The sequence below is a fragment of the Drosophila rhopaloa genome, unplaced genomic scaffold (assembly GCF_018152115.1).
Source record: "Drosophila rhopaloa isolate 14029-0021.01 unplaced genomic scaffold, ASM1815211v1 contig_167, whole genome shotgun sequence".
In the NCBI taxonomy this organism is placed as follows: Eukaryota; Metazoa; Arthropoda; class Insecta; order Diptera; family Drosophilidae; genus Drosophila; species Drosophila rhopaloa.
The window spans coordinates 2,357,927-2,371,401 of record NW_025335047.1 but is presented as its reverse complement, the minus strand read 5'-3'; the positions used below and the strand labels follow the sequence as shown (position 1 = coordinate 2,371,401).

Sequence of the window (13,475 nt, the reverse complement as noted above, 5' to 3'; positions counted from 1 at the left end):
ACATCTAGAAATAGTAATAGTTTGTTATATAATTATTTATCAAAATAAAAGAAAATAATGAGCATTTAATAATAACAAACGTTTTTCGACATTTCTCTCGAAATAAAGCTTTTTATGAAGAGAGTGCATGCGCAGAAAAGGATAAATGAAAAGCTCAAAAGTGCATAATATTATGAAAAACTCCGAATTTCTAAATTTCAGACCCCAATTTTTCATTCCAATAAAACCAATTCATTTCATATTTGATCTTCTTAGTTTCTTTATTTATTATTTTCGTTTGAAAAAAAATACTAAAGCTATGATATTTTAATAAATATATATAAATGTAATTGCGGTTAATAATATTTGGCATAAGTAACTAGTTTAACCTAAAAATAAGTCCAATGCCAGCATTTGAACCCTGATTGCACAGCCCTCTACCGATTCCTCGTATATATTTCAATGGATTTAAATGAAGTCATCATTGGCCGAGCCGTGCAATTTGGTTTCCTCGTTCTCCAGCTCCCACTCGTTCATTTTGGCCTGCATAATCAGGTCCTGGAAGGATCCGTACTCGGTGTTTTGCCGAGTCTTAGCAGTCAAGCCCACGTCGCCTTCGTCGTCGTAGAAATTATCAGAGTCGTAGTCGGTATCCCTGGGCATGTCCAGATCGGGATAATCATGCTCCTCGGTGTTCTTCGGAATCCCGTGCTGTAGATAAAACGTATTCAGGAGGCTCTCGATCTTCCAGGATGGCATATCGGAAACCATCTTGACGGCGATCTTGCGCCGAGGCCTTTTGTGGGTTTTATGGGGCTTGTCGGCCAGTTCGAAGTTGAGCGAGGTTTTCAGTGTACGCTTGGATGCTGTCAGTTTCTTGAGAATGGATCTGTAGAGTGCCAGGAACTGATCGGGCTGTTTCTTGACCTTCGGCAGAGCTTTGGGGTTCTCTAAGATAAAGCGATTGAGCAGCTCCTTGGTGCCCTGTTGGTCCTTTTGCGATTTAAGTAGTTCAACTAAGGAGAGAAAAGAGTTTCAAAGTAAGTAAGAGTTCTAAAAAGGAATTTTTAGTTTAGGAAACCCACCTTTTTCTTGGCTTAGTCCGAGTGTGTTTTTGAAGACTCCCCAGTCGTCCTTGGATGGAGATGGAGCTGGAGCTTTGGCAGGACTCTTCTCCGCCTTCTTGATGTACAAGGCCAGGCAGCTTTGCTGGATGGTCAGCATCAGAATGATAGCTTTTCCCAACTGCATGTTGAATCTTTCCGGTAGATGTGCTTCGTTCGGAGTGTGAGGCGAAAGTGATGTCCTTTCCACCGGCGAGCTGCCTCTTATACCCTCCACCCAACCTGATCCGCGTTAATTGACATAACCGCAGCACATCAGCATCAGCTTCGGCATCGGCGTTGCGTGGCCGATAATCAGACAAAGGCTGCAAAGGCGCTTGACACTCGAGACATCCGGGGCGCCTCCTGCACAAGGAGTCAAGCGACAGGACGACATGTGCCTGATTGAACGCCGCAGCGCAGCGATGCTCTTTGTTTTTCTGCGGAACACTTAGCGCGAGCCGCGGCAATTAAACGGCAAACTGAGCACACAAAAATTAGTGCTTACGCATCTTGCCTCAGACGGCGTCCAGGTAGCGGGTCCTTGCCGCAGGACGAGCGGGACAGGCGACACCCAACGACAGGCGACGAATGTGGGAATCAAAGTGCGTAATTGAGTCGCTTAAAAGCGCCAAATGGTTTCATGAATGTAGCGATCGCCCAGGTAGACGCTCGCCTTTCAAATGCGAAAGGAAGTACAAATAAATCCTAGCGCCAGCCATAAACGGATCAACTGCGCCGATCTCAATCCGCTGGTCTCCGCTGCTCGACAAGTTTTTCGCTAATTATTCCTGAATGCGGGTTTTATTGATGCAATATAAATAATGCAAATGCAATTTGCGGTACACGCAGACAAGGGGGTGGTCCTTAAAAAATGTGCCACCACTGCCATCTGCGGAAGGCAGGCCGAGAATGTCAGACGGTTAATTATGTAATATGTTAGAAATAATTAAAAATACTCACTAGTAATTAGAAATACTAAGAGAGCAGCAATAATTTCGTTTTTTCTTTTTTAAGATGCATGTGAACTGGCAGGGTTTTTTTAATCACAATCAAAAGAAATGAAAAAAACAAATTGAGAAGAATATTTTAACGCTAAGAAAATATTTAGGCATGTAGGTTTTAACTTAAAGATTGACGAATTGTATACTTGTATTTTTGGAATCTTTTATTCCCAAAAACCAAAAAAAATAGGGATAGAGTGCTTCCGAAAAAGTTCAAATATTAAATGATTTCCTAAGCCTGATAGTGATTTAGTTGTTTTTATGTGGCGCATCTACCACCAGTTTTCGGGATCTTTAGAATAGAACTTAAAATACAATATAAAGAAGGACCATTTTTGTGTGTCTTGTTAATAAAACGCCTACTGGGCTTCTATTAAAAAAAAAGTAATCATTATAAAGTAATTAATAATTATTTTAGGAAGTCTATTAATTTTATTTCACATGCTGAAAATCTAACTTTTGTAAGCTGATATCATCTTGAAAATACGAATTCGGATTAAAAATTGTATCTTGAATTTTTAAAATAAGTATTTTATGGAGTAAGTACACATTTTAAAAACACAACAAGTCTCATTTGTTATATAAAATTTGGCGGTACCAAAAATTCTTGATATGTTGCTTTCTACATTGATATTTTACATGAGAATTACGAAAAGCAGTAGAACAATTAAGCAGGGCAAAGAAGTTCAATTCGGTATTTAAGCAGTGTAAAGCAGTTCAAGCAGTGGTTTACTAAGGACACAAGCCATAGGAAAGGCTCGGATATCTACAAAAAGGATGTAAAATCTTGATGAACTTTTCCGCTGACTTAAACCTTGAATATCCTTGTTGGAAATTCGAAACTTGTAAAACGTAGGAAACCCTATATTTGTATTCTTATATGAACAAATAAAATATAAAACACAAGATCATCAACCGAAAAATAAAATATACAAGCAAATAAAATAACCTTTAGACAGATCCCTAAAGGTTAATAATATACTACAATTTGACTTTAAATGTCTTGGATTGATTTCTCTCAATAATTAGTTAGACATATATGTATATCGGTCAGCAAATTAAAAACGATTGGATCCTTATTATTCCTAAAACATTAATAAAGCGTTCTGTAATAGAAATCTTTATTTATCTAGCAACACACATTAAATTTCTGTCACATCTGCTCGAATAGAAAAATATATTTTTCTATAAACACCGTAGTTATAGAAACGGAATTTCTTGTTTATTATTGTAAATAGCCGGCAAGCGAGCCAACGACGCCAAAATGCCGAAAGTTCTATTCCAGAAGTACAAGAAGGTGGTCAGTAACATCGACCCGACTCGCCATTCTGAAAAATTCAAAGAAATCGACGAGTTTAGGCGGTCGCAAGCCACGGAGTCGGATTTCGCAGACGAAATGGAAGGGGAGTACGAGATGGAAATGGAGGAGATGAAGTCTAGTGAATTCAGTTTGTCGGAAGGCGAACCGGCGCTGAATATCGGAAAGATCGACTTATCCTTTCCGGAGACAATCGAGGAGTTCGAGAACAGTCCGCAGTGCTATCCTCCCTCATATTATACACTGTCACCCAAGGAGCGGTTGCTCCTCCTTTATGCCGAGAATTTCCGGAAGCAATTGGTTCTTACTTATCCAAAAAAAAGGGCGATGGTCTTGGCATTGCCCAACGAATGCAAAGTTCAGGTAAAGTGTTCACCATTTTCTTTGTTACTCGTTAATGTTATGATAAATCGCCCCGTTTAACCAACTTCCAGAAATTTGTGTGCACCACCATCAGGCCAACGGCGTTTATTCACACGCAACTCATATCAAGCGTTGACGAAATTGCCAAGTTTGTCGCGGATTTCATTCAGTACGAACCACTAGATGATCCAATTAATTTGGTAAGAGCATTTTTTATTTATCCAAAATATAAACTACACCCGAAAGATGGATGCAGCAAACAGTTTACCTTTGGATTGAAATTTGCGTTTTGAAAGTGATTTTAGTTGTAATTTGGCCAAATGGCTACTCACAACTAAAAACAGACTGTTTTGCACAGCTGAAGACTTAATCTAACGATCCCTATCACTTTCTGGTTGATTTAAAAAATTCGAATTTTTGCATTTTTTATAAGGGGTAACATCATCTATTTTTGCGAAAATAGGACAAAAATAAAGAATTCCAGATTTGAATGCCAGTTAATTGGCAATTTTGCTGCGAATTTAACGAAGTACTACAATCCACATTTGGACAATTATATGCATTGCATTGTCTAAAATACTTATTTTTGTTTATCCTAGAGTAAATCCGGATTTTTGGTTAAATACTTCATATTTTGATCTTAATTATCCGCTCTAACTTTACCATTGAAGTCTGCGCTGAATATTAACTATCTTGGCCGTTTATATTCAAATTCGTTCAACAATTGCACAACTATTTATTTTTCCTTGTGAGGTCATGGTTATGTTAAACATAATATGAGTTTGCTTAAAAATTTCCTGTAATTTCCCCCAAGAATAAATAAACACAACAACCATTTAAGAGTTTCATAAAAATTATCTAATTATTTTTTATTGAACATGTATTTAAAATTACATTTAAATTTGTAAATGTTTTTATTTAAATATCGCATTAATTTCGAATTAAGAAAATTCTTTTGAGCACATTTCCATAGTTATTAATATACGAAATTTAAAAACGTTTGATATCAAATGCGTGTTAATCGCGCCAACACACCTTGCAGTTCGAAAGGGTTGTTTCTCGTAACAAAAAATAAAGGCTATAACATTTTGTCTAGAATGCATTGGGTGAAACACAAAACAAACCGCTTGTTTCCGTTCGAAAAAGAAATGCATAATAGCTACAAATAGAGATTCTCGATATATACACATTAGCCGTACGATTAATTAATACAATGGAATTGAATTGAAGAGACTGAAAGTATGCTCGATAGGTTGTCACAGCTAGGAGATAAATTCAGTGGAGGATGGAGGGTGGAGTCCTCCGGGACCTTCATGATCTAGGGACCTAAAGACCTAGCTGCTGGAGCTCAGTTCGTCGTACTGCTGGTACTCGCCCGTGATCTGGCAGTCGTCGTCCGGTTCATCGTCGAGGTCACAATGTACAAATTCGTAGGGGGGGAAGAACAGGGAGCTGAGCAGGGTGGCCGACGATCGGTAGACGGCCGGCGCGTAAACGTGGTGGCCCCTGTGGGAGGGATCCTCGCCCGGCGCACCCTGCATCGGTGCATTGCTTGGGTAATCCTCTGTATCCGTGGCTGGCTCCGTGGGCGCCAACTTTGGCTTTTCCTATTTGCGGCGGCGACTCTTGCCCCGGCCGCTGCCCTCCTCCTCGGCATTGTTCTCCTCGTTCTCCTCCGGCAGGAGGCTCCTGGAGCAGGGCTTCTCGATGAGCGGTGTCTCGTTGCCCGACTTGATGGCCGCTATCAGGAATCGCAGCTGCATCAGTTGCACGGCCGTCACCCGGGGATTGCTGCAGTTCTCCAGCCACTGCAGGAACTTCTCACCGTGCCGGATGGCCTCGATGTCCTCGTCCCCGGTGCAGTCCAGATACTTGGCCTTCTCCTCCTCGTCCGTCTTGTTGGAGTTATTGTTGTTGTTATTGTTGCTGGCACTCACATCGTTGTTGTTCGTGTGCGGATTGGTGGTGTCCTGGAAGCTGCCCTCGGATTCGGACCCCGGTTCGGGCACCAAATGGTTACCACTGGCCTCCAAGCCCCCCATCTTGAAGAGCATATTGTCTAGGATCTTTTTGCAGTCATTCGGGGTCTCTGGGTTTTTGATCTTGCCCCTCGTTTCGGGACTTCTGCTGCCTGGCGGTGAATTTGCTATCGGACTTTGCGAGGGGGTCATCACCTTGCCGGCAGCCGAAAGATCCTCCGGCTTTCCCGACGCCTCCGCCTCCACCTCGCCATCCAGATCGGGCTCTCCCAGATCCTCGTCGGCCTCGGGATTCTGCTCGTTGGAGGACAGACTTCGCACCGACGGCGTCTCAGTCTCTTTGGTGAGATGCGAGTACAGGATGTTCGAGGGATCACTCAGGGATCCTCCCTCAGCTGCCGCGTTGGCCACCTGCTGTTGCATCGAGTTGGCTTGGAGGGCGGCCAGAGTGGCTGCATTGGGATTCAGGGTGTGCAGACTGGCCCCGAAGGCCTTGCACCAGTTGTACCACGCCGCATTCTTTTCGTCCATACTGCCGGAGGGCGTGGACGAGGGCGTCAGTGGGGCCGAGGGTATGGGCGGGGTCATCGCATGCTGACTCATGTGCTGCGGCGTGGAGGAGCGTATCGGGGGACTGTTCACGCCCATGGGAATCGTGGGCGGATACAGGGGATTCAGTCCCAGCATAGTCTGCTGCGACTTTAGCCAGTAGAGCAAGGGATCTTCGGCCAGATTGGAGAGCGTCATGGGTCCGCCCATTTGCGAGGGAGCAATCGAGGGACTGGGACTCTTGATGTCGCCTCCCTTCACCTCGTTCTTGATGCTCAGATTCAGACTGCCCTGACCTGACTCCCCTGGCTTTTGCTTGGCCCAGTTCTTCACCGACAAACCCTGTGCCCGATCTCCGCAATCACTCCTGGGACTCTGCACCTGCAGGGGCGTCTGTCCGCTCGGCTTCGCGTTCCTCAGGTTACCAGCACCCACCGGAAAGCTGTTCAGACCCGACATGGCCGCCAGTCCCGGGTTCAGTTGGGCCAGCAAGTTGAGGTTTGTGGTCAGCTCGTTGAAACTGATTGCCAGCGGGGACTGCGAGATGCCCGTGAGACCCGACAGGTGGGTCAGACTCGAGAGCGGACTGATGGCATTGAGGGAGGGATCGGCGGCGGGTCGGTTGATGTCGGCCCCAAAGACCTTGGCCTTCACCCCGCCATTGAAGGCCGCATAGTCCACGGGCAGGCCATTGTATCCCAGCTCGGCCAGGTTCTTGTTTGTACTGTAGTCCAGGCCATTCAAGGGGGATCGCTTGAAGGCCAGCTCGTCGAACTTCAGCTTGTTGGAGAAGTTCAGGGGCAGGGCGGCCTCCAGTCGCTGGCGCTTCTCCGGTGGACCCAGGAGTCCTCCACCTCCTCCGCTTCCTGGGCCATCCAACTTATCGCCCAGGGCGTCGGCGCACAGGTTGTCCGTGGTGGACTGGCGCGACATGAAGCGCAGCTTGTCCTCGTTCTTGCACCAGCCGCGCAGCGTGGACTCCGGCACTCCGATGTCCCGGGCCACCGAGGCCTTGGACTCACCATCGTGGATCCTCTGGATGGCATGGATCTTGTCGCGCGGCGTCAGGCTCCGCAAAGGCCGTTTGCCCTTCGTGCCCATGCGGATGTTCATGTGGGGGTAGCTGGAAATATCCAACTTCAGGCCGTTGTCGAACAGCTTGGCGCCTGCGAGGAGAAGAGAAGAGGAAAAGCGTTTCTTAATTAATTACCGTGACACACTTGGCATATCGCATATAGCATATCGCATATCGCACGGCGGACCGATGCGCTCCCATTCGCCAGCGGTGAAGCACATAGCGGTATATATGTGCCACACCGAATGGCGAATGCCGAGTGCGCGCGTCCATGTACTTTCAAGGGGGTGGGGGGCTTAAGGGGGGAGGGTTGGGTGCTCTTTCGCATGTTCGCACGGGGCTCCAATAAAATCGCCGCGCGCTTTAAAGTTTTACAGACAAGTCGCGGTGTAAATAAACCGCACAGCCGGGCGTATGCGCTATATTGCGTATACGTGTAGGTGGTCCACTGTACAGCCATATCTACATATACATAGGAATATAGGTATAGGTATAGGTATAGCGCTTCAGCCAGGATGACAAAATCTCTCTCTACGCTCTGCAGGCAAATGAGCTGCGTCACGCCCCTTGCCTCTTTTTCGCTCGGCGCACGAAGGATGCCAAATTTGCAAAAGGACACTCGGTATGTGTGTGTGTCTGGGTGTGTGTATGTGTGTATACGGGGAGACAATGGAATATGCTAATTGGTGCGTTGCCTTCGCGCCGCGACGCGCCTGCTCCAAAATGCAGCGCGCAACGCGAGCTACGAATAAGCAACAAGAACAAGCCATTCGTCGGCCGAACTTTGCCGAGTCCGCAAATTTATAACTTGTTTACCTGTTTCGGGCCACTTGGCGCTGCAGCGCAGAACATCCCCCAACTTGGGCCCGAAACTGAGGGACATGACTGTGACTGTGGATGAGGATCCATGCCAATGCCAAGCACGCCTGTTGCGCCTTCCCAGCCTTCCTTTCCATCCATCCGAAACTGAAACTGAAGCAACAGCAGGTGCAGCAGCGTCTTTTGGGCCAAGTCTCTCGAAGTCTTTTTCGACCAGGCCAAAAGTGCGGGCCAAGAACCTGAGCGAGCAACAATATGCTCCGCCTCCATCTCTCCAGAAAGTGAGACATGCAAAAGAGCTCGCCCCATGGTGCAATTTTAAAATGAAAAACACGTTTTGCGCATGACTGACACATGATTTCTTTCCCTGCATACCCGCATATACATATATACAGCATTCAAATATACAAGCAACCCAAGTCGGTGTGTGTGTTTTTTGCCGGAGGAAGAGAAACTTAAGAGAGAATGGTGGGGAATTAAGAGCGCGGACAGACAAACTGGTGGAGTCTTTCGTTTGGCCATCTATCGCAATGCTGTTTACAAAACGTGTATCGCAGCCATTTGAAATGGAGTTTACACGTCGCCAGCTATTAATTGGAGGTTCCTGAATCACTGGACTTATCTCCTCGAGTTGGTTGCTTAAGTAAAGCCAAGTACATGTTTGGGAATAAGCAGTTGGTAAAGCGCCACAAACACAAACTGCATAACTGCCATATATCTGTTCCGAATTTTGATTGGGAATTATCTTTTTGATATCAGATTGTCAGACTGGCTGTTTTTTGTACGGATAAATACTTTCTGTATTATATATATATTTAGCTGCCTAAACAAAAAAACCAAAATGGAGGAATCGGAAAGATACTTGTTCTAATTTTATAAATTTACAAATTTAGATTTTTATTTCTTGAAAAATAATATGCTAACAACATAATTATCTTTCGAACTTTATTGATTTACCATACAACTTTTTCCTAGTAATTTTAATTAATCAAAGTAATTTTTAAATGTTAATGATTTGAAGCCAATAAGTACTATTATTAATGATTAAGTACTTGAAAGATTAACTCCATTTATTGACCCGAATTGCTAATATTAACGCCTTGACAACTAGTTAAACATGTGGCTTACTGCATACTTATCCAGGTGGTGACCCCACACCAAACAGACACACTGGGATGCTCATAACCAATAGAGCAGCAAATAACTGTGTCGACGGTGGTGCATGTGATCCCTGCCCCATTGCCTGGCACCTAAACACCACCCCACGATCCACTGGGCAACCTGCACCCAAACACATATCGAATAAAACTTTTACAGCTGTATAAAAATTACAAGGTCTTTGGCCATTCAGCAGGAGCTGAATTGGATGGGGCAGAAGGAAAAGAATTTTTACTTTCGCTTTCTGCACAGGGTCCAGTATATTCCGTCCTTGTCCTAGCCGGCTCGCCATTAAACTTTTCACGAACCGAACTGGGACAGTGAGAAGTGTGTAAAAAATCTAGTAACAACAGAAAAAGATGAAAGAAATAAATATAAAAGAATTACACCAAGTTTGTCAGAGTGTGTGTAGGGAAGGGGGGGAGGGGGTTCTGTCTGTGTCTGGTGTTGCTGCTGTGCACACATTCACACACACACACACCTAGCCACGAAAGGACATATGTATGTCTGTATGTCTGTAATGGCCAACCGTCTGGCCATTCGACTCCGAGTGTGTGTGTGTGTGTGTGGCTCTGTGAGCCTGTGTGTGGGCTAAGAGCTTCTGATTTTCCTATATACAATTATAATTTTATTGTATTTACTATTTTTTCGTTTCTTTGGCTTCGTATTGAACTCACTCACAGACAAACAGGGGCAATGCATGTGGCAAGGACACCAAGGACCAAGTGGGCGGAGGGGGGTGGGCCAGGAAGGAGGAAAGTCTGGCAAATGGAGGTCAACGACTGAAACTAGTACTAATATGTGCAAGCGTTTGATAGCTCCATTCGTTTGTGCTAATGCAAAAAGAAATAAAACACAAAAAGAGGCAACAAATAAAAATAAGAATTCCGTAGATAAAAGAAAAAGTTCCCTCGGTCTGAACCCAATTGTGTGTGTGTGTGTGTGTGTGTCAGTCTGGAACGTTTCTCACACCGCAGTTATGTGTGTGCAAATACACCATGTGTCTGTTGTAATTTTGGACCTGTTGGAACCAATGATATATGTGGCTTTAAGCACTATTACACCTTTTTATTATGTGTTTGTTTATGATTAGCTCGATTAATGTTGCTCTGGATTATGGCAGTGGAGTGTATTGAGCTTAAGACAGCTATTTTGGAATCGTAAATATATGAGTAGGTGTAAGAATAGATAAATAAGATTAAGCAAGCATGTTATAACTATGAAACTCTGTAGAAAGTGGCAACATGTAAAACATATTGATTGTAAAGACGTTTAAAATTACAAGTTAATTGTTTTAAGAATATAATAGAACATTAATATATTTTCAACCTTGGTCTTATCAAAAGAAACCTTTTATTTTAAAGATTTTAATGAATACTGAATGTATTTTTTTAATAATACAAAATGTTCTTTAAAGTCGTTTTTACCTACTTTATATTTTCTATATTTGGGATCTTCTGAGACTTAATGCTTCCACGCATTTAAAACCATTAATTATTTCTCTGTCTTTTATTTTAATTTTTAACGTCCTTACTATCTGACTAATTTACTTCTGAGGGATATAAACAAAAACAGTTAATAATATAATCAGGGCAGGTTAAAAATTATTGAACTAGAAAAATATCTTGAAATATTTATAGGGCTTTCACAATCTGGAAGTATACCACAACTTTTTCAATTTCAAATTTATTAGCCACTTCCGGGAGTTACGAAATATAGTACCCCATTTCATCTGATCAGGGCAATAACAAATATAAAATAATATCTGGTATTCTAGTCTTTATTATTGTTGAATGAGACTGATCTAAATTAAGTTGATTAAATTAAAAATAATCAAAATTAAATCCTTTGAAGTCCGTGATAAAAAAACAAGTGTGTAAGTATTGTAAAAATATTTGTTGCATATCTCCGGGGGCTTGCTTAATTGATCTTTTAAAATATGCAGAGTTTCCATAATATTCAATTTATAGTATTTATTCATTGTGGATCTTGAAATAAATACTCATATTGTATTATTTACTTCCGTTAATTTCTGTACAAAGCATATTAAACATACAAAGACGAACAATTATATTGAATTAAACAAATGCTGATGGCTATTGAATTGTTTAGGAAAAAGTTATTTTTAATAGAGCTTCGGTCGTCAATTTAAACGTAAGTTTTTATGTTGATTGCCTAATACCGTAAACTTTTAAAAAACTAAATGGTCCGATAAATATATTCATTCGTTTTTAGTGGCGATTTAACATATACCAACTAAACGATTTTTTTATTACTGCAAGGCTGCTAAAACTGTTCGTTGCAATGAATGATTCCCATATGATCGTGGGAGATATTTTTAAAAAGAGTTATCGCTTTTAAAACATTTGAAGTTATTTTAATTTTGAAGGATTCAGTTTACTTTTCTCTTCCGTATTCATTGTCTTTAAAAATAAAACTGTTGAGCCATATTTATTAGTGGGCAATTATTTATAAATATATTCAAAAAAGACACATAGCTAATAACTTTCATTTTTGAATATATATTAGTCCTTCAAACGTTGATTTTGATTACTTGATAACATGTTTTTCTTCTCAAAAAAATTATTATGTTTGGTAATTAAAACTACATACATTGGTTGTAATTTGCTCTTCATAATTTATATTGTACTAAGTGTTCAATTAAAAAGAAATTGATAACAAAAATACGTCATTGAAGACTTAATTTAGCATATTTTAATTTAAAACTGTCAATGATTAAAAAAGTTTCTGGAGTCACAAATTAACGAAAATCTAATTTTACGGGCTTAAATTTTTTAAACACTCTTTAAACTAATTGTAAACATTATATTTAAAGTACATGGACCGAAAAACACTTCCATAACTGCCTATTTCACTAATCAAAGGCACATACTAACCTTTTAATTGAACTTCCGGTCCGAAATGTGATCTGGGCCTTCTTCCAGCGAAGGCGGGAGAAATTCGGTGTTAGCCTAATGAGCCCCGATAGCACAGCTATTTACTCCTGTTTTTTCTTCGACCAGCGATATTAAATTCACGATATAGGTGGTTCACATGGGTAGCAGTAATTGTTATTGTTTATTTTTCTTGGCCATAAACAGGCAAACACAAGCGAACACTTTATACGATTATTTGGCGTGCGAATTTCAGCGACAGGACATGCGGTGCGGCGACCTCTCTCGCGCTCGTCGAAGGATATTGTGATATTGTGACGCTGCGGCGCTGCGACTGTGACGTGGATGTGCGAACCTGAGCGGCTAGCGTGCGGCGACAAACTACCGCGGCGGACTTGAGTGAATTTTGATTTTAGCGCGGCGAATTTCCGCACGGCGACGACGGCGGCGGCGACGTCACGGGAAATTTAAAGTCGCACGTCCACGAAATGCGGCATATCGTTCTCACTCACACACATAAAAACGGGCGACTGTATGGTGGTGGTTGTGTGCTGGTCAGTCCGTCCTGTTAGTTGTAGTTGTAGTTGTCGTTTTTGTTTCTTTTACGTGGCCGTAGGTGTGCGTGAGTCGCTCTCTCTGTCCTTCTCTCTTTCTCAAACGTGCTCTCTCTTTCGCTCCCTCTATAGCGAAATTCGCGGCCTTTTTCGGTGACAGGACAGCCAAATGTACAATGATTAATAACGGCCAAGACGGCGGCGAAGAAGTCCTCTCGCTTTGGCTTCCCCGTTCGCATTGCTTTTCGGCCTTTTCGCAATTTCGCATTTTGGCATTTTGGCCGGCCCAACCACAGGCCACTGTCCACTCACACACGCACACATAAACACACACTCCAGGACATAGCTGTGTGCAACGAAGACGACGCAATACTCGTGCTAGGCTTTTCCAGATTGAGAGACGCACATCCTTTTCGGCCTCCTTTTGCGCGCCCACGTGTGTGTGTGTGCACAGGGACAAATATTTCTTCACAAATTAATATTTACAATTTATAAAATTTAAATGTAGAAATGTAATTTAAATCAAGTATACGTATCAAATAGTCATACATTTTTATATTAAAAGAACTGGCTCCAAAACCTTGAAACCATTAATTCTCATCACATGGGGCATAATATGTAAATACAGAATTGATTTTTAAGCATTGAAATAATATATATATTTTTTGAAAGCATTTGAA

General features: G+C 42.4%; 3 protein-coding genes across 3 annotated transcripts in view; 1 reads left to right on the top strand and 2 right to left on the bottom strand.

Moving 5' to 3' along the window:
* Positions 1–447: 447 nt before the first annotated feature.
* LOC108045656 lies at positions 448–1,230 on the bottom strand. The gene is made up of 2 exons (XM_017125041.1): positions 1,065–1,230; positions 448–995 (listed from the first exon to the last, which is right to left on the bottom strand). The coding sequence occupies exons 1-2, from the start codon at positions 1,228–1,230 to the stop codon at positions 448–450; spliced, it is 714 nt and encodes a 237-aa protein (XP_016980530.1).
* A 2,024-nt stretch (positions 1,231–3,254) lies between these two features.
* The window catches only part of LOC108045685 (coiled-coil domain-containing protein lobo), a 30,631-nt gene continuing 20,410 nt past the window's right edge, over positions 3,255–13,475 (top strand). Inside the window, exons 1-2 of the mRNA XM_017125077.2 lie at positions 3,255–3,767; positions 3,839–3,967. Coding sequence (XP_016980566.2) covers positions 3,351–3,767; positions 3,839–3,967 — 546 coding nt within the window. The 5' untranslated portion in view covers positions 3,255–3,350. The remainder of the gene's footprint in view (positions 3,768–3,838; positions 3,968–13,475) is intronic.
* Positions 4,691–13,018, bottom strand: LOC108045686 (protein distal antenna). The gene is made up of 2 exons (XM_017125079.2): positions 12,245–13,018; positions 4,691–7,461 (listed from the first exon to the last, which is right to left on the bottom strand). Exon 2 carries the CDS (start codon positions 7,406–7,408, stop codon positions 5,375–5,377), a length of 2,034 nt encoding a protein of 677 aa, XP_016980568.2. The 5' UTR covers positions 7,409–7,461; positions 12,245–13,018; the 3' UTR covers positions 4,691–5,374.

Bases quoted from the DNA above. Each gene is read 5' to 3' on its own strand.
- LOC108045686 (XM_017125079.2), bottom strand. From the start codon at position 7,408: ATGAACATCCGCATGGGCACGAAGGGCAAACGGCCTTTGCGGAGCCTG.
- LOC108045656 (XM_017125041.1), bottom strand. From the start codon at position 1,230: ATGCAGTTGGGAAAAGCTATCATTCTGATGCTGACCATCCAGCAAAGC. The intron at 996-1,064 runs GTGGGTTTCCTA...TTCTCTCCTTAG, and splicing joins CGGACTAAGCCAAGAAAAAG to TTGAACTACTTAAATCGCAA.